We start from the raw sequence: 24254 nt of genomic DNA, 5'->3' as shown, positions 1-24254 counted from the left end.
TTCCCCATGGCTGGAGACACAACACTTCAGATTTCGTATTTCCAGTTTGTGGAGCTGGTGAAATGATTATATTTTCCTGGATGGGTCTTCTTTTGGACTATGTATATCTCATTATCATAACATCATCTCATGTACTGAATTTAAACATCGAACTGATATTTGGAAACTTTCTGCTGAATATACTTGACATCGGGGCCCTTACACTGATAACTGAGGTAGCTTAACAACGGTGGAGACAGCTAATGAAACAGACATTCGTCTTTGAACAATGTACGAAAAAACAGAATTGACCAAAGTAAATATTGCGACATCCTACTACATTTGCTTGTAGGCCTGTAGGGAATTAAAGTTGTTCATATGATGTTAACAGCATTTGGTGTTTAATATATTTTAAAGTAAAGCTGAAAGCTTTAACTGCAACAATGCCTCTTTGTACCCTTTTTTATCTATTTCTCGTTAATAAATGTACTTTTGAAGAGTGAAACCCTGTGTTTTTTTAAGGTTTGTTCAATTAGTAAAAGGTCTCAACAGCAGCTGGTGAATAATTTTTAAGCGATTAATAAGAACAATGATTTCTATTTGAATGCTCAATGAGGACAGTGCACAATCTGCAAGTGAAACGAAACATATGAGCTGATTTTGAATAATGTAATCTATGTGGGCCAGACACCAGTGAATGATGGTTAATGATAAAGCTGCCTCACTTATAGCGCTGACAAAGTCTCAGTCACAAATTATCTCTGACAAAGTGGAAGCAAAAGCTGGCAACAGACTCAAGACATCTTGCACTGAGTTTGTCTGACAGGGAAGATTCACTGAAAACAGCCCAAATATAAAATGTCTCTGCATCTTGTCAACTTCAAATGACAGAAGAGAACTTGAAATCTTTGGGACACTCAGAAGCTATGGCTCGTAATTCCTCTCTGCCCTGTCCGCTGTCCCAAAATTATGTCGTGAACAATTTGCACCAGCAGGCCTTCCCTGCAGCTTGTCCATATTTCCTGGGATCAGATGGTGTCTAATATTTTCCAAGATAGCTCACTCCATTCGTGCATGTGACATAATGCAACATATGAACATCTGGAATTAGTTAGCCATGCTCCGCATATTCTTTTCTCTTTTTTTCCCCATCACAGGGAGTAAGTGAGGTGCTCTGTGCTTTTTGTAAAGGCCACTCTCCACTGTGTGAACCCAGTGATCCCAGTGGTAATATCGGTTGTCTAACTTACTCTTAAATCAAGGAGGATAGTATAGAAAAGTTGTACATTCAATTTGAGAGTTAAAGAATATCTTTATAGCATTTGGGAGACATTTTGTAGAGTTAGGAAAAGGAGGAGTTCTGTGCATAAAAGGTGACTGAAGGAAATATGAGAGTTAACCCATAAAATCAATACAGGTTTCTGATGAAAGCTGAGAGAACAAATTACTGCTCAGTGGCTGTTTTCAACTTGTCAGGAGGTAACTCTCAATGGTTTACAAGTCAGTAATTGTATTTGAAGAAAAAAAAACAGAGACTGGTTTTATATACTTAAATTGTTTACTTTCATTGTCAGTGAAACAGACATAGGTGTCTACATTCTGTATCGATGGAAAGTTACGTACTATCTGATTATCTGATCTATCTGATTTGTTAATGATGGCGTTGCTATCTGCTTTGCACTCTGCTGAGACTCCTCTGATCACCTTTAAAGAACAGCTTCATATTAACCTCTCGTTTAATCTACACTGAACTATATATTACCCATGAAACAGCACGCTTTTATTGTGACAACTGACTAACCTGAGTCAGGTAAGTCAGTTGCCACTATCGTGGGATTGGCTGTCACAAATACATATAGTACAGTACTCTCTCTCTCTCTTTCTTCCTGACACACACACACACACAGATATCTGAACACTCATGGTTATGTCAAAAGAATTATTTACATAAAGCCCAGCTTTTGAAAGAGGCCGTAGTCGGATGAGCAAGACGATGTGCAAAGCTATTCCCTGATTCTGACGTATTTTTGTCCACATCTTGATAGACAGAGCACATGCAACTATGGCAGTGATTGCAGTCATCTTCGTTATAGCAATAGGGCTAGTTTAGTGACTAAATCCCAATTTATTGTTTACTCTGATGTGCACAAAAAAGAGGCCAGGTATGAGTCTCATTAGGCTGGTTTAATACTGCATGGAAGTTCGGATATGTTGTATTGCTGTTTCAACATACTGCGTACTGTGCGTGTGTTTATCACCAACGATTGTTTTCGAACCTCAAAAATTAAAACTCACAAAATGTGGTCTATTCAACAAAAATAGTACAAATAAAAAGTGTTTATGTTGTATAAAACAAGGTAGAAATGTTTTCAAAAGAAACAAAAATACTGACTCAAACACTATTGCATGCAATTGCTCACCATTCAGGCATACAAAAACAGGGATTTTCAGATTCCTCTAAATCATCTTTTATCTCCTACCAGGAAAGATAAGGCACATAGGCATGGGTTACATAGGCACATATTTTAGTGTCATGATCATTTTAAACATGACTGTGCTCCTTGTTGAGGGCCTACGTACAGAGGCGTTAGTACAAGCTGGTTCGGGTTCATACGATCTTGTGTGCACATGGAGGGGACAGCAGGGCCTGAAGCATCTCAGAGGACCATGGAGGCAAATGTTTTTGAGCCGGCCTGCATGACCTCATTTATGGGGAAGGTCTGTGTAATTCAAGCATCAGAGCAATTGCACTGTTGGGCTAGATGTGTACAAAAGTCACTGTAGACAAATAGCTGAGAACAAGTCCTCACTGCTCCTCTTCACAAGGCAGAAAGGACACAGCCCGCTGAGCGTGGCACGAGACGCTCACATGTCCTCGCTTACACGTACAATCAAAGATGGTCATGTGCTGATCGCTGGTGGGACTCCGTGTTGCCTTTTTTCAAACTAGTGGGAATGTCTCCCGTCTCCTGCCAGAGCTTTACAGGCCAGGGCGAGGTGGTGGGCGTGCTGGTGGAGGGGCTCGGACGGGAGGAGGTCCTTGTGGAGGAGGAGGCAGGGAGCCAGTTGGGGAGGCAGAGAGTGGAGGGGTGGGTGGGAGCGCTGGCGGGGCGGGTATATGCAGTGTGGTCGGAGGAAGAGCCCGGTTGGGAGGTGGCGTGTACGGGGGTGGAGTGATGGGAGGAGAGGTAGTGACCGAGGTGGGAGGAGGTGTTGGAGGCAGCGGTGGAAGGCTGGAAGAGGAGAAAGACGGGGACAATGGAGGGCTGCTGGGGGTCGGTGGGAGGGTGCCCTGTGGCGGAGGTGGACTCTTGCTATGAGGGTTGTAGATGGGAGATGGGTGGTGGTGGTGGTGGTGGTAGTCGGGGTAGTGGGGAAGGGGAGACTTTATGCGGGTGAAGTTCATGCATCTGCCCTGAAATTTAAAAAAAGACCAGATTTTAGAGGGACATACAGTGATAATAAACAACAAACTGGATGAACAACAACTAAAATGTATTTTCTGTTTCACTTAAGATGATCTCTCCTAGGTTGGCTGTCCATCTAAAAGGTCTATTTTCATCAGGCAACTATCTCATTTTCCTCACCACGATTTCCAATTTTTGTGATGCATATATAATGAGATCGGCATGTCCAAAGAAGTGCCTGGTCCAGGGTTTGTATGTCCAAGTGTGTGTGTTTGTGAATGTAACATCAGTGGCCCAGTAGCTAAACACACTCAGCAACAGCTTTTTCAGCAAGCTCCCTACCTGTAACTGGAACTAACTTTCTTTATAAACTCAAGATACCCAGTTGCACATAACGTAAATTATGTTTCACGGCATACCACTGTAGCTCTTGTAAATGTAGCTAAGGCATTCTATCTGACACACTAACGCTAACAAAGTTAGCTAGCTGCAGTATTGGACACCAACAAATGAGCACGAAATGTGTGAATTTATAAATGCAAAATTTAAGAACAGAATAGTTTTAATTTATTTTGTCCGTTGATAGAAAATAGAAGGGATAAGAAGCTTTTTGTTTCTTTTTGCCAACAGGAAATTAAAGAAAGTATAAAGCTTCACATTTCTTTTTTACACTCCATTTAACCAACAGTATTGTTTATTTGTGCATTAGGTTATATTTTTGACTTGTATGATAAACTTTTACTACATTTGGTCAGTTTTGTGGCTCCATATATTAGCAGTGACAGAGAACCATGTTTATCTATCAAAATTCAGACAGCTGACTTTTTTTCAGATGAATTAGTCTAAGATATAAACCTGTCCCTTGCTGTTTTCTGTTACAAATAATGACTAGATGACTATGGCAGGCCATAATGTGACTCTCACTTATTGAAGCCTTGCCTATTGTCAGCACCCAGCTATATGACTGCTGTCAACCAACCTAAATCTACATATGCTGCAATTTCTCAATCACAGCTTTAGTTATAGGCAATTAGGTGTATATGCTCTACTCAGCAGAACAAATCAACCTGCCATCACTTTCCCCTATCCAAACCAAAGTGAGGCCATGCAAGAGAGACTATCAAATTCCATAGACAAGCTACACCCTGGAGCAGCTGCACCAAGGGGATCAGGGAGTTGCAGTGGGCTGATAAGGAATGACAGCTCTGCTCTCATTACCTCTGGGGCAAAATGACCTCTGAAACAAAGCCAGGCAAAATGATGCCTGTTAAACATTCAGCAAGGATGGAAAAAGAAATCCAACCTACATTTTTATTCCTTTAGTAACTGAGGAACACTGAATGCCATGGCTCTTAATGTTTCCTGCACAGCAACTTAGTTACAGTTACACTCAAAGTCAGTCAGTACCGAATAAAATATGTGGGATAGCAAAGTTTTTTTAAGATGTCTGATGTTGAGTTTTTAACCTGCTGTTGTGCCCGGTGGTTGATTCCTCTACTAATTACTAAAAACACACCAATCTTTAGAGGCTCAGAAATATATGAGACGTTTCAGGAACCTGACTTGAGTTTCTCTCAGGTGGGCGGTAGGATCAACTGGCCTCTTCCCTCCCACCACTGCATTCATTTAGGGAAAGTTATAAAACAAGGCTTTGACAAGAGGCTCCTAATTACAACCAGAACGAGCTTGTTTACTGCAAGTCATTCAGTGATAACAGTCCCAAGCTTTTTTTCCAGTGCACTGATGAAGAACTTTATAGTGAGGAGGGCTCACTTGTGTACTTCTAATTACAGAGTGGTGCATTAGCTATACTTATTGTACTGGGGAAAAAAAGCAACAAACATAACCCTCTGAATATGATTCGAGAGCTGGTGACATTGTTTGACTGTTAGTGTAGTAAGGTCAGCTATTCCACCTTAAGAACTGGGTCAACGCAGTAGGCCCCAGGTGTAGCTTCCCATGCTCTACCATATTGCTAGACTGAGGGTGCATTTCCTCAGTATCAAGCTGCACTCCATGTTACCTGCAGGCAAGAAACTGGCCAAAGAAAATATGCCAAAGCTTAAGTCATAGCTAGTCAGGTTCCTTTCGTTTTCAAGTTATATTTGTCCTGCTGGGGGCTTTCCTTCATCTCTCAAATGTACGAGTCTTGAAAAAGTCTTGTTTGCCTCTTCCCCTTGGCCTCCTCCTTCTCCATTTTGCACCTAATGACCATGTCACAGACATTCAAGTCCTTTTCTTTTACATCTTTGTCCTCCTGTGAACTCCCTAACTCCATTACCTCCCAGATCCATTGTGTGTTTTGGGAAACCTTGTGTCTGTCTCTGCTCGTCATCATCTTTAGTCACTTCTGCACATTGAAAATTAGGCTCCACAATTTCTTTTTGCGAGGCATCCTTGCCTTGGAGCATGATATTTATTCTGTCCTTGTCCTGCTTGCTCCCAGGTTTCAAACTTTGCTCACTCTAGAAAAGGTGAGCATTATTTTTACAGTCATTGAACTTTATCTTGAGGATCTCACAGTGGCTTCGGAGTGCTTTGTTTTCTCTGCAATGGTCCATTGGAGAGTCTGTGTGTTGATATAAGGTCTCATTATTTTGGCACAGGGCCTGGTTGTTTCTGTGGAAAAATTTGTTTTGTTGTTGTTGGCAAGCTTTGATGGGCTTTCTGGAAACATCTTCATAGGCCTCAGGTGTTTAAGACTGCGGATGGGGACTCATTTTGTCAGCCTCTAAATGTGATTACAAACAATAATTTTTATACTGTTTTGCAAAACTTTACATGCAGCCAAAAAGGGAGTAGGGTTATGTATTTTTTTCTTTATGCTAATGAGAAGGTGCCTCATATGATGTGTGATGCGCAATGTGATCTTATCTTTATGTTTGTGGAGATAGGCTACTAATATCAATATCAATATCAATATCAATATACACCTCCGTAGTAAAATCTATGGAGGTCCTGAAAGATTATATTTTCTTAAATTGTGCGCACAAGATAAAAAATATAATAATCTTTTGGGACCTCAGGGGCTCCGTAATAATCATAATTAGCACAATACAACTTAAATAAACCACATATTATATTACCTTTCTGAGCGAGAGAGAGCATAACGGTTGTGCACTTTGGCGCAGCGTTCTTCAATCTGCAGGCTGCAGATAAAGCTCACAATCTGCCCTGGTGCTGTTGATATTTTATCAACAGAAGGTGAAGGCTTTTACACCATCGAAAAGCATTTGTGGATGATAGATATTAATAAAGAGCAAAGAACACATAAGTGTGAGAGCTTTTCCAGCTCTGACACTATCCATCTTCAGCTCAGACTGTTTTACATTTTTAATGTTGATAAGTGTATCGGCTCGTCTGAGAATGTTTAATTGAAGTTACATTACTCTGGAATTGCTAGGAAATCACTTAACGCATTTGTTTACCGGACAAACTGATACAATCAGAACATCATCAGATGTGTGAAGGCTCTGTTGATATTGTGTTTGAAGTGTTTGTACATTTGAACTTTAAAACCCTAAAATGTTCCATGACCAGATTCATTCTATCAACTTTTTGCAGTATCACATATCACTTGCAGCAACATGATTCTAGCACTGAGTGAAATATTCACAGTTTAATGGCTGCACCATTACACCAGATGACAGTATCTTATTGCATTGACTGCATAACTTAATACACATTTCCACATCAGCAGTCTGACATAGGGTAGTTGGTATCTTCACAAGTTTCAGAGAAATTGCGTTTTACCTATGCAAACTGGGCCTCTGTTATCCTTCTCTACTCGTGTTACACTTGGATTGAAACAACAGCACATGAGATGGTGGTATCCCTAAATCATGATTACATGAGCATTGTTTCATCTTCCCAATTCAGCTATATATTCTTCTAAGACTTAAGTGTCAACACAGCTGTGGGCCACCCTATACAGCTTTGTGAAAATGATAGGAACAGCTCTTCTCCAGACTATATATAAAGGTCTTTTTTTTAACAGCCGACATATATGTCTGGGATTGTTTGTACATTCACAGCTTAAACTTAGCTGCCAACAGTGCCCCCCCCCCCAACTACAGCTGGTCTGTGAGGAATTACTTTTGCCTTTTTATAATGACTTGACCAGACGTCTTTAGATTGCATTGCACTGTAGCCACACACTGCAGTCTAAATCCCAACTCCCCGCAAGACTTCCCATGAGTCTCTCTTTGCACACTTCATTGCTCACGGCTGTTCCATTTTCTCAAAATTTTCAGATACAAAAGAATCTGGTTTTCAGCCAAGGCCTTACGTCAGTTGATAAAATATGGGCTGATTAATGATGCATGTTGTAATGCCCACCTGTGAAGCTTTTGTATTCTTCTTCTTACCTTGTCGCCTGGGTGAGGTCTCATTACAGACACACGGTCGTAGCCTTTCCTCAAAAGTACCCACAGTGCATCCAGTTTGCTCTATGGAAACAGAGAAGAAATCAAAACATTACTTTTGCAGTGACCTTAAATTACCTTCATTCTCAAGGAAATGACAATATGCTCTTTTCTATTGAGAAAAAAACTTGATCATGTTTCTGTTACCAACCCTTTGTTTCTCTACTAGGCACTTAAAAACACCATTCCACACTGTGCATCTTACTCCAGCTCCAGTATTATCCCATTTCTATGGAAACCTCAAAGTGTCAAAATGATATTGTTTCTGTTCATTGTGAACTGACTGTTAATAGTTTTAAACACAGCAAATACTTTGAGGATAAGGGCAGAAAATGCAGCTGTGTTTCCTCGCAAAACTGCTGGCTATGCAGCCCTGTTCCCTGGAGGTCAATCCAACAGGAGTCTGCTTTCTATTAGCAATCCCCCGCTGACTGGGAAGGCTTCGGAATGACTCCCTTAACCCCAAGCTGGCCCTAGAGGAAGGGACTGTGTACCAGTAGTCACTTAAGCATTATTACATTAACACATCTGATGCTACTTTCAGTACGACATTTTATTAATGCAATTACTTGCATATCCTCAAACAGATTAACATAGAGTAATGTGTGACAGCTGAAAAAACAAACATTTGTCCCAGTAGAGCTATTGAAGCTATCATGAATGCTTTTATAAATTAAGTGTAAGCTGAGCTATATTCACAGACTTCTTGAACAAATGTCTCACAACTCCTCTACCATTTCTTTTTTTTTTTAATGTTGAACATATGGAACTCATAATTCCTATATGTTTATCATTTTTAGTCGTTGTCAACAATGAGACATGAACCAGCATCTGCAGACCTGACACCAGACAGTTTCGCCCTGGCTGCTCGCTCTGGTACCTTGATGGGTGAGTACCACTTGCGTGGCCCTGGGGGTTTGTGCATTCCATTGTTGAGAACCCGCGTGGGGGGTGGCAAATATTCCTGCTCAGGCATCTTCACTTTGGCATTTTTGGCCTTTTCCAGCTTAGCTCCTTCTTCTGTGGAGCCTTTCTCACCCCAGCGTACCTGATAATACAGAGTACGGAGAGTCCGAGATTTATGACGGTGCCACACACCACCTTTAATATTTTACATCGTTGGCAAATGTGGAAAAAAGACAGACATAGATGCGATGCTTCAGCGTAAGTGCAGTTAAAGCGAGAGCTGGAGAGGTATTTGAACTTTCTGGAAGCATTGTGGTCCTTATTAATAAAGGCCTTTTGGAGCAACCCCAATGTTAAACCTGTTACATCTTAGCAGGTTACTTTCAAGGCTCCTCCTTATTAATTAACACAACAGATAGTTTAGATTACTTGAGATTTATTAGATCTCACCTCCATCCTTTTGATTCCCCCAACTCCTCTTCCTCCATAGTAGGAGGCATCTACAGTTGGCCATTTCTTCTTAGGGGCTTCAAAGTCCTCATCATCCTATGGGAGTGAAGTAGGTAAAGTAGGTTTTATTGTGATATATTTATTAATGAGCCATCTGACATTCTAGCCACAACTAAGGGGCAGTAAGTGGGTAAATTAACCTTTATTTGTGAAACTAAGGGGATTATTTTCACTTTTTTCACATAAATGTATACATACCAAATGAACACCTAACTATCCTGTATAAATGCCCTCCACTGTTCACCACGCAGTTCGTTTAAACTAAATACCTCTCTGTCTGCCCCCCGCCCTCATTTCTGTCCCCTCTGAGCTGGTTGTCAGGTCAGGGGAAATTACAAAGCCCACCGGCCAAACTTGTGATGTTTCAGCTCTTTAATACACACTGTCTGACTCATAAAATACCAGCATGTCATACAGAGGAACCTATAATGAAGTCTGAAAGTTGTCTTTGAGTCCATGGTTGCCAGGCCATGGTTGGAGTCTGTTTTTAAAAAATAAATAAATTTACTAGTTAAACCTAATTTTCAGTGTAATTGGCGAAAATATATGCAGCCTGACATGTCATGCGGTTGCTTGCTAGGTTGCTGTTATGCATTGTGTGTTTGGGCAGTCAAAATCAATAACAAGAATTTGTTGATCGATTTATGTGAAATAATGTAATTAGTCAGTTAAATTTTAAATTATATTCCATGAAGGTCCAAACAGCTCAAGAGGAAGTGATTTGAAAAACATGAATTCAAATCTTGTTCGTAAAACAGTCCTCTTTAAGACAGAGTAGAGGATTTCACTGTTATTCTAAGAGGGCGTTAACTCATATCAGTATTGATGAATCACTAAACCAGTGAAATCATAGTTTTATGCCAGGGAGTGAGGGAATGGACCTTCATGGTCAAAAAAATAAATAAAATCACTGATTTTTAAATTGTCAGAGTAAACTCAGCAATAACACAATCTAAACATTGGCAGCTGTCTGTATGCACTTTTTTTTCAGAGTCATCAGAAAAAGATCAAGTGGAGACGGTGTAGCTCCTACCGAACTCTCCTCCACAACTGGCGGTGGGGGTTCATGAATGATCTGTGGTGGGGAGGGGGACACAAAGACAGGCTTTAGAGGAGAAAGAAGGAAGATGTTGTTATCCATGAAAAAATGAGAGAAGTCATAAACACATTTATCAGTGTTGTGTTTTTTTTTTTTATATGATGCGCATGTCAGAGCAATGTGCTCTCAGTGTGCAACAAGATGGTTACACAACAACACATGGCTGAAGAATTGTTTTTTTTACTGCTTACCAGAGCAATGCACTGACCTAGATATCTGCTATCCAGATTTTTTTGGCCTGAGGTTGTTGATTAGGAGGAGGAAGCAGTAAGAAGATCATAAATACTGCTCCTATTTTCTTATGTAGCAATGTTATTCATAAAATTTTTTCTTCCTGTTTATTTGATTTGATTTCCTCTTCATACATTTAAGTCCATTTTCAGAATATGTCGCACACAGACAGAATGTATTTTCAAGCATGTACAGTTTAGTCTATGTCTTTTACCATCCCCTTGTACCCTTTTGCTCGTATATATGTGTCACCAGATGAGCTGTCAGTGTCAGTTTTTTTTCACCAGTGTAATAAAGAAAGTTTCCTCTACATTAAATGCACTTGGCAAATTAAGTAATCCTGATTCTTATTTGTGATTTTCCTCCATGCTTTTCCAAATCCTGGAACACAAAGCGATTCCCCATGGTAACCTAGAATTGCTTTCCTAAACACAGTTGCTGCACAGACTTGAATTTGCAACTAAATGGACAAGAGCAGGAAAAGTAAAGGGAAGGACAGCCATGTTGTAAAAGCTGACATTTCTCTCTGGCACATTTCAGCTCTCCTGTTTACAGCTCTGGAAACATTGGAGTGGATTTTAAATAGACACCCTGCTTTTCATATGAAAGGAGGAATACAGATTTTGACAGAGACCAGCTGCTAACAAGAGAGTTTGTTGAAATATTGTGATGCTGACAGTATGTCACAGTCTAAATCATGGCACAGACATTTCCTCTTTTTACTGTATCCAGTGCAGATGTCTGTCATAAAAACACCTTTCATAAAATGTTTTATTTCTGGTGAGTTATCTTGTTTCTAAAAATCTCATAGTAACAAAGATATCAACCAAAACCAATCAGCCTATGTGGGTTTTCTTTGCCACATTGCTAGCTGGAAATTTAAATTATTCCGAGCCATTATGGTGGGAGTGGGAAGAACGGGAGTATTGAGGGGTGAGACTCAGAGGTCACCTGCTGTGACCTTAGGAAACGCAGATTATTTCAACAGCAGCATAATTACTTAAACACACGTTCACCCAGCGGCCTTGACCTCCTCCGGTTGTGGACTAAATTCAGCTGCAGGGATTCAAAGGAGCCATACGCCCTTATTGACTCACAGATTCTAACCTTCTCAACACTGGAGTCTTGTTTAGGTTAATAAGATGCCTTAGGGTGCGTTAGCCAGACAAGACAGACCTGGAAGAGACATTTCTCGCTCTTGTGTTCTCCACAAGCAACAATGCTGCCCTCCAAAAGTGTTTGCAACCTTCTAAAAAAAGTTTGAAGAAGAGTACACCAGTAGCTATCTGTAAAGCAGCGTGTGTGCATGTTATTATTGCATTACTGTTTTAGAAAACTCACCACAGTGCAGCAGAGAGGCCAGAACCACCAGAGAAGAGCCAAGACCAGGAGCAGCATCAGGATGAGCAGAGCTATGGCCAGGATTGTCCCATCAGACTGTGACAGAGACAGACGAGTCAACATAGACAGTCTAAATATGTTGAGCACCAAATCCATGTTAACCACTTCTCTAGACTTAATGTTTTGTGCAGGAAAGAGGCTCAGCAGTCACTGTCTTAGAGGCATTGACTGCTAATGCTGAAATCTTTAATTAATTTGCAGCCATCATTTAGACATCTTATTAAGTTTGTATTGCACTGTTTGGATTGGTTTTAATAGTTGTCATCTATTGTTAGTGCTAGTCTTTTTTTTCTATTGCAATGTGCAATGACCTCAAAAGAATCTGGTTTCAAAGTGAAATGCTGGTACATTATATCGTACTCACACAACCCACAGTGGTAATAGTGACTGAACTGGAGATGAAACTGAGACCTTCGTTCATACTGACATAAAGGTTTGCTGCCCTGGAAAAGAAAAGAAAAATGCCTCCGCTGTCATTCATGTAGTGTCTTAGAAAAACAGAGAAGATGGTGTCATATGAAACCTAGCATTCATTTTAATAAATTATAGGACTTACATGCCCTCATCTTGAAGCACTGGTGCAGGGCAGAGAAGATATGTATCTTCCACAATCAAAGGCTTCACCACTGGAGCAGAGGAGGGAAAGGGATCATAAAAAACCGTGCAAGCATCAGCCAAACATTCCAATCTTGTATTGTGGTTACAGTCAGTAGTAGTGACTGACATACAAAGCTCCAGAGGCAGGAGTTTTACCCACAACTCTTGACCCGGATGACCTTTCAGATTATGTCATTGTTTAGACTGATTACAGCAAGATTACTTTATTGATAGGCTGATGACACATGACTTCATTTTAATTCATAAGTGTTGGGCAATAAGAGAAGGGAATCCGTGCGCATTTTCAAAGAAGTTGATGTCACATTCTTCAAAAACCTATCATAAAAAAAAGATGTCTGAGAAGAGTTTCTTTGAAAAAAAGGGCTTTGTTGTCTGCTGTCGAAGGACATCTGTATCCCCCTCAGAAACACCACTACAAACTATTTCACCACAGCTTTTGTTTTTCAGGCAAAATCTAGGTCCTCTCCCTGTCCAGCTGGCTTTTAGGAAAGCGGTTCCAACAAGCATCGCCCAAGCCTCGCTGTTTGTCCTGGCAATGGGAGAGCATACCCCAGAACTGAGGAAATCAACACAAGCAGTCACACAGGTCACAACTGCTCCTCCCTAAAAACACCATTCGGGGGGGGGGGGGTCAACGCTGCTAAAAACAGTTCAGTGCCAATACAAACTGGGCCAGATATGGTCTCACTCAGAGTTCATCTCTGCACCCATCTGACACTCAAAATGGCCTCACTCTATTAAAGCAAGACAAAAAAGACAAACTGCAGAAAAGTCTAGTAAAGAGCTGATGGGACCTGATTCTCTGCAGTCTGCAGATTTCCACTGCTTAAATCCCCTGAGGATACAGATAAAGATGCTGGCAAATTTCCTTAGTCCATGTCACAATGTTTCATTGGACTGTTTATTCCCCAAGTGTAGTTCATGGAGGGGAGATCAAGTTTTACTGTGAGGTGCAGACAAGTGCCCAGAGTTCGGCTTTAACCAGTAAACTATTTGGAATTATTGCTTAAGATGGTTTTCAATCATTGAAAGACTATTCACTGAGACCGATTGTCAGCAAGCTCAATATACTGTAGATTCTGGGAAAACAGTTGTATGTTTGACTTCTTAAGGCATTCACATTAACTATTTCACGTTATCAGACTTAGCTAATATCATATTTGAAACAATTGCTCAATGATTTGGGAAATACGCCCTTTTGCTTTCTTGTCAAGCGTTAGATGAGTAGATCGATAACTCATTTCTGTACGGTAAAATACTAATCTTGTTTCCTAAACCACACAAGAAGGCGGATTTTGGTTTTGCAGGTTGTTGTGAGTCGTCCGTTTTCTTGGCCAGAAGCAGTGACTTCCTTGTTACCTTGTTTTTTGTATGGATTAAACAAACGCGATACAACATGTTAATTAGTAAGCCTTAAAGGAGCTAATAGGAGGATTTTGTTACTTTCTGACAAAGCCAAGCTAACTGTCTCCCCCTTTTTCCAGTCCTTTGTGCTAGGTTTAGCCTACTGGCTGCTAGCTGGAACTTCAGATTTGTCATACAGACAGGAGAGTTGTATGGATCTCATCTAACTTTTGGAAAGAAAGCAAAAAAAAAAATATTTAGCAGAATGTCTATTCCTTTAAATTTTGTTGCTCATTATTCACATAGTTCAGTGTTATCCACTGTAGCATCCGTCACCAAAACAATGGACAGCTCAGGACAGGTCCTGCCAAATCCCAGCGTGCCTGACTGTATTTGCTGCTACTTTTTCCTGGCAACACAAACTCAAACATTGATTCATCTGCTCAACACATGTTAGTTACATATAGCTGCTTTCCTTTTTACCGTTTCACCATATTTGCAATGTATGCTGAGGGCCGGAGTGGGGGAGTCAACAAGGGCAAGTAAAGATGTATTATCAGAGAAATGTTTTTTTCTTATAGACTATTGCATATTTATCTATGAGTGAGCTAACCGTGGCTTAATTATTTTCATTTACAGTTTACATCTGATGTGAAGTTAACAAGCTTGTTTGTAAACAATCTAGAGAAGTGAATGAATCTGGAGGAGGAGTATACAAGTACAATGGGACTGATATGAGGAGATAATTTTGGCTCAAACTGTTTCCATGGCCACTGTTTGTCTGCAGAAAGTTGTGCGTTGTGTCAATGATTCAGAGGGATTGTTAATGTTTGATTGATATTTTTACTTTGTTACAAGTATTCAATTTAAAGAGCAAGATGCCTGTGTTGAATGTTGATGGCATCACCAAAGTACCCATCCTTAGTATGAGGAAAACAGTCTGGGTAACTAATAAGTGCTACATGAGTGGTATCATGCATATATACATACTGTATATTTACAGTATACTGTATGCATGAATAAGGTTTAAAAAAATGTAGAAAATGTGGTTACACATAATGCAACATCAAAACAGACCACTTGGAGAGAAAGAACTGCAAAGACAGTTGACAGTTTATAGATAAACGAAGGTAATGATGGTCAAGCAGTTCATTCCAAATTTGCTTCACTGAGACATTAGGATGCACTAACATGAGGTTAACAAAGAAATACATCTGTTCATCACTTCTACATCAGGAGAGCAGACAGTTTGTTAGTGCCTCGACACTGGTGAATATCTTTGTAATTAAACCAACACCTCCTGCAGCTACTTTGGCATATATGGTAGGAAGTTGTTTTAGTAGCTATTGCAGTGAGCCCCTAGTAGGTAACGTGGGGAAACTGTTTGTATCCTAGAGGCCTTTTCCTTCCCTCTGCCTTGTGTGTTGTACCATTTCTGGCCCTTTTCCAGGTTGTAAAACTGCACACTGTGTTGTTTAAAACAAAAAGCCAAGATAGCAGTAACACCAGCATGACTTCTTGTTTGATCAAAGAGGATTCAAGTGTAATTCCGATCAATTTTACAATGGCCAGCTCACTGAGCTGTTTATTCCAGCTGTTTTATTGTAAATGAACTGAGTTATCAGCTTTGAGTGTTCTCAGTAAAAACACTTATGCGATAAATCAGGGACTGTGTTGTTTGAACACTTCAATGATATTCAGTCATATTTCACTCACTTTTAGTGAGGGTGTCGTTGATTCGAAAGCTGCACAGGACTTTATCGACATTTCGGGCATGGAGGAATCCATTTCCTCTCACCACCACCTGGAAGGACTCTGGGTGAGGAGAAGAGAGGCAGAAATGTCACTTCAACAACTGAAGTCACTTTAAACTTACATTGTTTTTTTTCTTTTGGTCCAAAGGAATACCGAAACTCATCATTACCCTAATATGGACACCCTAATATTTACAATGAGGAAAATGGTGTCTTCTATAAAGAAATGTATGAAAACTGAGTAGCACTGGAAAGCAAGGATATGATTTGTGTCAAAGTGCTGTAGCTGATATTGACATATGGTCTGGGTGCAATGATTTTGGACCAGTTAAGATACTGTGTTTAGTAATGTACGTGTCACATAGGCCCTGACAAGACAGCCTGTCTGTGCTTCCTATGAAGAGCTACTGAAGATTTCATTTTTGAGCATCCGAAGGAGGATGAAAGGAAAGAAAATCTCCCTTTAATTACCTCCTGCACAGATACTGGAGGGCTCTGCTGCCAGGATCTCAATACATGACTTCTTCAGGATCTGAGGAGATTGGGAGAAGGTAATCACAGAGCTCATCAGTGCAACACTTTTCAGCAGCCGGTCTGTATATCTCAGATTTTGTAGAGTCCTTAAACACACAAGGAGACTTTTATATTATGTTATGTTATGTATTTTAGTATTACTGTTATTCAGTAAAGTGTCTGTCTCTTTTGGATAGTGGTAATCTATTCTCCTCTAAACTGAATGACTGGTTTTAGCCACAGCCAAGACTTTTATGTCACTATTCATAAACCTTTTGCCATTGGGGTCTCTTGGCTGTCTATTTATTCTCAGCTGTGTTCTGTCGATGCATCTGTACTCAATGCTCCCCAGGAACAAACCCTCAAGACAAAGGAGACTGATTAATGACCCACTGTCCCGAGCACACAAATAAGAAGCAACAGCTCTCAGCTTGTTGTTAATCTGCCAGTCAACTGCCTGACCTTAAACTCTTCTCAACAAACCTCGTATCTCAGTGAAAACAGCCCATACACGCCAGACTGTTTTTCATTTCTCAAGCTAACAGACACAAAAGTTAAGTCAACACCACTGAGGTGGGTCTTAAGAGATAAGAGACACAGCACACATTTTGATCATATTTGACCAGACGTCAGTCGAATTGATCAAAAGCAGGAAAGTCACAGTCACAGCAAGTTTTCCTGGTATTCTGTCCCTGGCCAGGCTCCGCGGATGGACCAACTAATCAAGCTTTAGACCTATTTTGTCTTGTTTCTTGTCTGCTATTTTATCAGTTAGTTGACAGAGTGAAGAGGAAGTGATGGGAGGGACTGCATAAAGACCATTAAAGCAAGATGATTTCCTAAGGAGCTTTCAGCTGTGTTTCAGTCCTGATTATAATTGGTGCTATTTGAACATGTTTGTGGGCAGAACTGAAATGCTTACCGAATCAATGACCCCTTGCAAAGCTTCAAATCCATCATTCACAGGGAAGACATGATCCTTACTATCAGCAATCTTTGCCAGCTACAGAGGAAACAAGTTATTACATTCACAATTCACAGTTAAGCCTTTTCACCCAAGATTTCTTTTCAGTCATTGTCTGCTTGCCCAAGCTTCTCTCAAATTGTCTGGAGGGACACTGATTTAGTTAAGCTTGCAGGATTCTTGATTAAACTAGAGCAGTTCATATAAACACATTTAACAAAATTATCCAATGTCCTTGTTTTAGAGGACAAACTAAAACAATTTTCACACCACACAAAGGAGGAAAATAGGCTTCTTGTCTCACTCTGCAATGATTAACCTCACAATTACTTGGATAATACTGGATAAATTGTTCATAGACATTTGAAATACATTTCATGTCCTTGTTGAAACATCTAACTCACTGGAGTACATTTACTTCAGCTGTCTAGGAACAGAGTTGGCAGCCTGAAGGCTAATTTGTGTGTCTGATCGTTGTATAAATAGTACAAATTGGGGTGTATTGCAGATTTATGTAATCTAAAGCACTTTATAACTACTAAAAACATTGGTTTCAGTGTTTTCAAAATACAGTTTTGATTTACAAAGCTTCAAATTTACAATCTTACTATCCATGCCACTCCCCTAAGCCCAGATTTCATAAGACATTATTGTGCAGGCAAAAACAAACCTGTGTCTCATTGAAGTCTTTCACTCCCACACAGTAAACCGAGGCACCCAGACTTCGGGAACGGTTGGCCTGTCAGGTATGCACACAGATTCACAGCAAAAACAGGAAGAAGTTCAACACCTGGCTTCAATTACACATCTACATTTCACAACATCATCCAAAACATGGTGAAAACAGGCTTTTGCTTGTCTGGCCTCTTCAAAGATTTTACAGAAAGTTGGGCAACAGCATGTTCCCGTTAAATAATATTATCCGGACATCATATGACTAGAGATGTCAAACAGATGCCTAAATACCAAGCAGAACACACAAACCAAATACTTCAAATTTTTAAGAAATAATTTGTGTGGATTTTGTTGTTGACACTGAATAACAAACTAAGACCTCCCACAGCTGCCAAGAGGCAGCATTTCAAGCTACGGCTACTATAAGCCCCACTTGATCCCTGCCATCAACATGTGTCTAAGAGCATTCAAAGCTGCTTAAAGTCCCGGGATTTTGCACGGCTTCACTTATAGTGCCTGAAAAGTCTGAGGAGCAAATAAATCATTTGGTCCCAGTGCAGATGTGAGGAGGAAGACCTGGCTTGGATGTAAAAATTTGACAGACGCTTTGACCCTGACGATTTTTCCCGACTAAAGGCAGAGGATCAAAGTGGTGATGTAGAGGGTGGCAGTGTTTGATCTGGTCCATCACATGTACAGTCACATGTTTCACCTGGTTTTAATTTGTGTGACCCATTTACCCTCTCTTTAGCTCCCTCACCTCTCTCTCAGCGTAGTAGAAAAGATCCTCATGCAGCTCTCCATCTGTCAGAGCTATGATAACACTGGCAGTGCGATAACCTGCAGGCAGAAAGAATTTGGTCGCCGCTGTTCGTTTAACTTATTCTCTTATCCTTTGCAAATAACCATGCAGCATTATTAAAGTTACCTGAATTACTTTTCTGAGAGCTCACATTCTAATTTGTTGTAATCTACATCGCACAATTATGAATCCCTGAAGAATGCACCAGATCTCCCAATCACCCTTTCTGAGCTGTCACAAAGGTTAGCAAAGTTGATACAAAGTCAACACATGCCCCCCCCCCCATTCAAGGTTACATACATTTGGTATAAACTTTATTAGGTGCACCTGTACAATTAGATACAATCTAATACGACTGCCGTGAAGTTGACTTTTATTATGCATATAGTGTTCAGTAATCACTGTCATAGAAGTGTTAATTAGTTATATGTTTTAGGACTAAGCTCATAGTTAGTGATGGCATTTTACTAGGAAGCATTACATTCAGTAATGTTATGTCTGATATTCTGGTCCCCTCGTGTATGTAAATAGGGAAGTCAAAAAAAATTAGAAACAATTTTCAGTGTAATGCAGTCCTTTACAACACCACCTTTAACTATGACCTCAATAATAACTTTTTAATTGGCTTTATACGTTTCTGAAAAGGTCACCTAAAACTGAACATTATGAGCCTTGTAAAGATAGAGGTTATGGCAGGGTGGCTGTATTGGATTAGAAGGTGCAGTTGTATCTAATAAAGTGGGCACTGAGTGTATTTGTGTGAGCTGTGAGCAACTGAAACAAAGAATGTGTTCTACTTTGTCAGGTTGTTTAATCTGAATAATTCTTGGCGGATGGAAGGGATAAAACTGTCCATCTTTAAGACAAATATAAATCATGCAGCATTAAAATGTTACCTTCAGTGTTTCCATAATATATCTGCTCACTGGCCTGTGAAGAAAAAAAACTGGATTGAAAGACTGGATTATCTCTCCGAGATTATGTAGTGAATGACAGACCCAACCCGCTCTAGCACAACAGTCATTTAGTGCTTTGGTCCGTGTGGTATTTGTTCTGGAATAAAGCAGATGCCAGCTTGGAGTTGGACATGCAGAGGCTGCTCACCCTCAGGATGCCCTCGTGCATGAAGGTGTCGCCCCCTGGAAGAACCCTCTGGAGCTCCTCCAGACCTTTGCGAATACGTTCCCTGAGCAGACATACAGAATACGAGGTATTCCACATTGTTGATAATCTAATCTAATTGAAAATATGTATTTTATCAGATTCCTTCGTGAGCATAATTTTGACTAGAACTAGACACTGCAAGGCGTGGCAGCAGAATAACAGTTTCCATGAGGGTAGCATTTGCAGAAAATACCAGCAATGTGTAACAGATGAATAAATTGAAACAGTATTGGTGCGTATTCGCTTGAGAAACTGTCACGCAGATAGACAGGAAATTAGCCCTTTGTAGAATAAGACACAAGGGAAGTAGTGAAATGGTGAAAAGATTCTGTGGCTGCTGAGACACTCTGCTGAGGAAAGATTAGACACATAAGCTGCCCACAATGTGTCGAAAACCACATGATGAAGTAGTTGTCCAGACCAGCAACACTATAGAAAGATCACAGCGAGTGAAAGTATCTGTCTGGAATCTGTTCTTGATCATAAAAATGCAGAGGGATCATGAATGTGTGTGACCTGTGTCCAAATCTGGTATAACACTCATTCCTTTCAGATGGATGATAGACAAGTAAAGGATTAAAAGCAATTTTGAGGGGATCTGCACCCACCTGTCTTCTGTCAGGCTCATTAATATCCTTCCCTCGGTGGAGAACACAATGAAGGACATTCGCAACTGTGGACTGGGGCAAGGTGAAGAAAACAAAAATGTGCTCTGTTAGATCACTAATCATTTCTTGTTACATGTTTTCCCACAGACGCTTGATGTCGCATCTAGGATTTTTTTACCTTATGAATTTATGTGCTAGATGTTCAACAAAGTGGTAGATTTCGGTCCAGTGATTCTGCACACTCCCAGATCTGAGAGAGAAGAGAAAAGCCAAATTAAAAAGCCAAATATACCTTTTCAACCACTGCTGTGCATCTAGACTACAAGACCTCTTCTCTGTACGGCTCTTTGACTGCTGTCAAATCAACAATAGAGCATGGACAGATTCTGAGATAATGGGCCCCTGGGCACAGACATTAAAAAGGCCCCCCACCCCTCTTACATAGTAGCAACATATACAATGACTACAAATGATGCACGTCTTTGTAATAATTTTGTGTCTCTGTGGTCATTTTGTGTCCCTTTCTAGCCCTTCTCTCTTTTTTAATTTATCTTATTTTATTTTTACTGTATGTTCGCATTTAAAATTATGTTTTGTTATTAGAGTGTGGCTTACTAACTAACTGTGTAGTCTTTGTAGTCACTTGGTGTCTCATTGTGGTTGTTTTGTGATCATTTTGAATCCCTCAGTAGATGTTTTATGTCTCTTTGTTCTTTGTGGTTGTTTTATGTTTATTTGTAACTGTTTTGCAAATCTTTGTTTTTTGCAGTCATCGCCCCTGACCCCTTGGGCCCCTGGGCCTGTGCCCATTAGCACATTCAGTAATCCATCCATGGAATAGACTGCTGCTAAAGGGAACAGTTGAACAGAAAGAGCCTACAGCATGGTTCTGCATGAGTAAAATACTTTAAGCAGCACAGCTGGTTTACTCTGAGGAGGAGCAATGCTGTCGTACTCCTCAAATTACTGTTAACATCTCTATAATGCACGTGCAGTTATATCAGTGTTATTGGAGGCAGATGAATGTACCCTCATTAAGCTTTCATGCAACCAGCTATGTGATCACAACTAGGTCAGTGAGGATGTTAATCATCTTGCACTCTATTCCCTCTTTGCTAACGAACTGAAAACTGAGTGTATTGCTATTCACATTTTTCCTTGATGTTTTTATTGGACTTTATAGCAATGGCCCCAAAGTTCTCTGTATCCTGCTCTGTTGTTGTTGGGAAGTAAGGATAAATGGATTAACGATTTAGGAGTAGAGGAGCTTCTGAGTAGTTATCTATTATCTAATCTAATTATCTCATTATCTATAGATATCAATATACAGTTGTATCTGGTAAATAACAGTTTGTGAGCTTGTATGTATCAGTGTTGATGCTTATCATAATGTTTTTCATTTAAACTGTGTTTTTATAACCCCACAACCCCCTGAAACATTTATCAAAAGACCTGTTTTTCCACTGTTACCATGACACAAGTCCCAGCACAAACAGCAGTGCAGTGCAGACATGGAGAAGAGAGAAGAGAGGAGAGAGGAGAAGAGAAATCAAGAAAATACTGCAAGAGGACAGTGGAGGAAATCACTGCTAAAAGGCAAGCTAAGTTGCAGCCTGGAGAATAGACAGTAAAAGGAACAGAATTGATGCCCGACAATAAATGCTCTCAGGTCATGCATGTAATATAAATCTGTGTTGTTAAAACCTGGCCCACGCTAACAATTACTCTCTAGTTCTCACAATTGCCTAATTTCCCTTCAGAGGAACAGCACTGTGCCTTAAGTTGGCGCTGACATGTACTGTAAGACAACTGGAAAATCCATCACCATCACTGGAGGGAGAGACTGTCTAAACAGTGGAGCTACAGAGAGAGGGAGATGGCAGACTGCAATCCGCCAACTCCATCTTCAAGATAAGGAAAATTAAGAGTTGGATGACACATTTGTTGTTGACCTATTTGTAAAACATTTTGGTGCATGGTAAAAAAAAAAAAAAAAAAAAAATTCTTTAAAAAGCAATAACAAGTTGTTTTAAACCAGGTTTGCAAAAAAAGATGTCATAAGGTAAGTGCTTTGTTACAGTCCAAAGCCAACAGTCTGGGTAAGTTAGTTGTCAGTGCCAGAGCAGCTGTGTGCATATTTACATTCAGTATAAAGTGCTTTCCTCACAAGTCCTAGTCAGGAAAACTCAGGTAAACACTGCTCATGCGTGACATTTGCCATTTTTGAGAACTATTTTCGCTTGACTGACTTTGCTGATGAGATTGCTCGCTTTTTTAGCATGGGACATGGAAAATAAATTTTTATTTACAAATCCATCACGCAAATGCTCCAAATAACTGCAAAAATGACAAGAAATTAAAGGCCATATCATGACTCATCAAAACTTGTTTTTAATTTGACTCAGTAAACCTTCGCAGTGGTAGCTTTGATCAGGTGCCCATGTTGCATGGTTGAAAGCAAACAGAAAGATCACCAAAACCAGGTTAGATAAACATGGAAACTTTCTCTAAATCAAGACCTATGCATCCAAATGACTTTGTGGGCAGGCCAAACATCCTGTGTCCTACTTGAGATTCACAGACTATCCCTAAAACTCCAAGAGGATGAGGAAACATAATGATGCAGAAAATGTAGGCACTCACTGGCCAGAAATTCTGGATAAAAACCGCCCACGTGGTACATGTTATTTAAAGAGGATGAACACCAAACAGCAGTCAACAACAGTGCTTGTGATCTGTGCAGCCTGCAGCAGATTGATGAATATGGGAACACCTAGCACACCGAATAATCATTAACCATCTGTGGACATATACCATGCTGACATGCAGATTGAGGCTTATCAGGGTATTGCGTCATCAGTCCATCCATCCATTTTCCTGTATGATATGACACCAGGGGGCGTAATGGTAACAGAAATGGTGATGACATCATGAAAACATTTTGGCAGACTATGCTTTTCACTGGGAGAAGCACAAGACCAACGTAAAATGATGCATCTTTACTTTATGCATTAATATGCTTTCATGGCAATGCATAAAGTATGATAACTTTTTACAGCCAACAGCAGAGACAAGTGTGCAGAATATTCAAGTCAGGCTCAGTCATTAGAGATAAATACAATCCATGAAAACAAACTTACAAATTCAAAAATAACAATTGCTTCTAATGGCTTTCACTTGTCAACAAAAACCATCCTATTCATCCATCCCCTCTGTCAGTGTCAGGTAATGTGTGTCAAATAACTCACTTGTCCAAAACAAAGTAGAGATCAAAGCCACCAAAGCATGAGGACGACCCAGCCTGCCTTCTGTCCTGGTTCGGTCCAGCATTACCAGCAGTAAGAACAACCAGCGCAGCACCAAACACCACTGGAAACCAGGCGTTTCTACTCCAGCATGAAGGCATTATTCCCGCTGAAGAAAATCTTATACAGATGAGATGATGAATAAAACCACCTTTACTTAAAAAAAAAAAAAAAAAGTTGGTAAGAGAAGTTAATCCTCCTTGCAGATTCTTCCTTCAATCCTCCACAGCATTGAATAAAAGCAATAATCCAATGGAAAGCAGTGAATGCAACTCAAAGTTGGAAGTGGAGGGGAGACAGAAAGCATGAGTGTAATTGTTGGGACACTCTCCTCACTGGGTCCAACACAGCATGGACGAAGATGAGAAGAGCTCCACAACGTCCCACTCTTGCTGCTTTTTGTTAATGATAAGGCCATGCAGCAGAGAGATACCTAGACCCTGGATGTCTAGCTCTGAGAGTCTCTGCCTAACTCTTTCAAGTCTCTGTCTCTCTTTCTGTCTCTCTCTCTCTCTCTCTCTCTCCCTAGATAGGAAGAGGTGATGAAGAC

The 24254-nt window shown here is 40.2% G+C and overlaps 1 protein-coding gene across 1 annotated transcript; it reads right to left on the bottom strand.

Moving 5' to 3' along the window:
- Positions 1 to 1541: 1541 nt before the first annotated feature.
- Positions 1542 to 24175, bottom strand: LOC120805406 (anthrax toxin receptor 1-like). Its single transcript, XM_040155622.1, has 18 exons — positions 23648 to 24175; positions 20578 to 20649; positions 20400 to 20471; positions 19732 to 19813; positions 19524 to 19557; positions 18586 to 18665; positions 17821 to 17889; positions 17109 to 17189; positions 16145 to 16205; positions 15636 to 15734; positions 12514 to 12583; positions 12322 to 12400; positions 11898 to 11993; positions 10260 to 10301; positions 9167 to 9262; positions 8691 to 8858; positions 7754 to 7834; positions 1542 to 3394 (listed from the first exon to the last, which is right to left on the bottom strand). The coding sequence occupies exons 1-18, from the start codon at positions 23803 to 23805 to the stop codon at positions 2960 to 2962; spliced, it is 1875 nt and encodes a 624-aa protein (XP_040011556.1). The 5' UTR covers positions 23806 to 24175; the 3' UTR covers positions 1542 to 2959.
- Positions 24176 to 24254: the final 79 nt, after the last annotated feature.

Source organism: Xiphias gladius, chromosome 19 (assembly GCF_016859285.1).
Source record: "Xiphias gladius isolate SHS-SW01 ecotype Sanya breed wild chromosome 19, ASM1685928v1, whole genome shotgun sequence".
NCBI classification, from domain to species: domain Eukaryota; kingdom Metazoa; phylum Chordata; class Actinopteri; order Istiophoriformes; family Xiphiidae; genus Xiphias; species Xiphias gladius.
The sequence above is the reverse complement of the archived record's forward strand: the minus strand, read 5'-3'. Positions and strand labels throughout refer to the sequence as shown.

Bases quoted from the DNA above. Each gene is read 5' to 3' on its own strand.
- LOC120805406 (XM_040155622.1), bottom strand. From the start codon at position 23,805: ATGCCTTCATGCTGGAGTAGAAACGCCTGGTTTCCAGTGGTGTTTGGT. The intron at 17,190-17,820 runs GTTTGTTTTTGC...TTTCCTCTGTAG, and splicing joins AAGACTTCAATGAGACACAG to CTGGCAAAGATTGCTGATAG. The intron at 3,395-7,753 runs GTAAGAAGAAGA...TTTAAATTTCAG, and splicing joins GACCTCACCCAGGCGACAAG to GGCAGATGCATGAACTTCAC.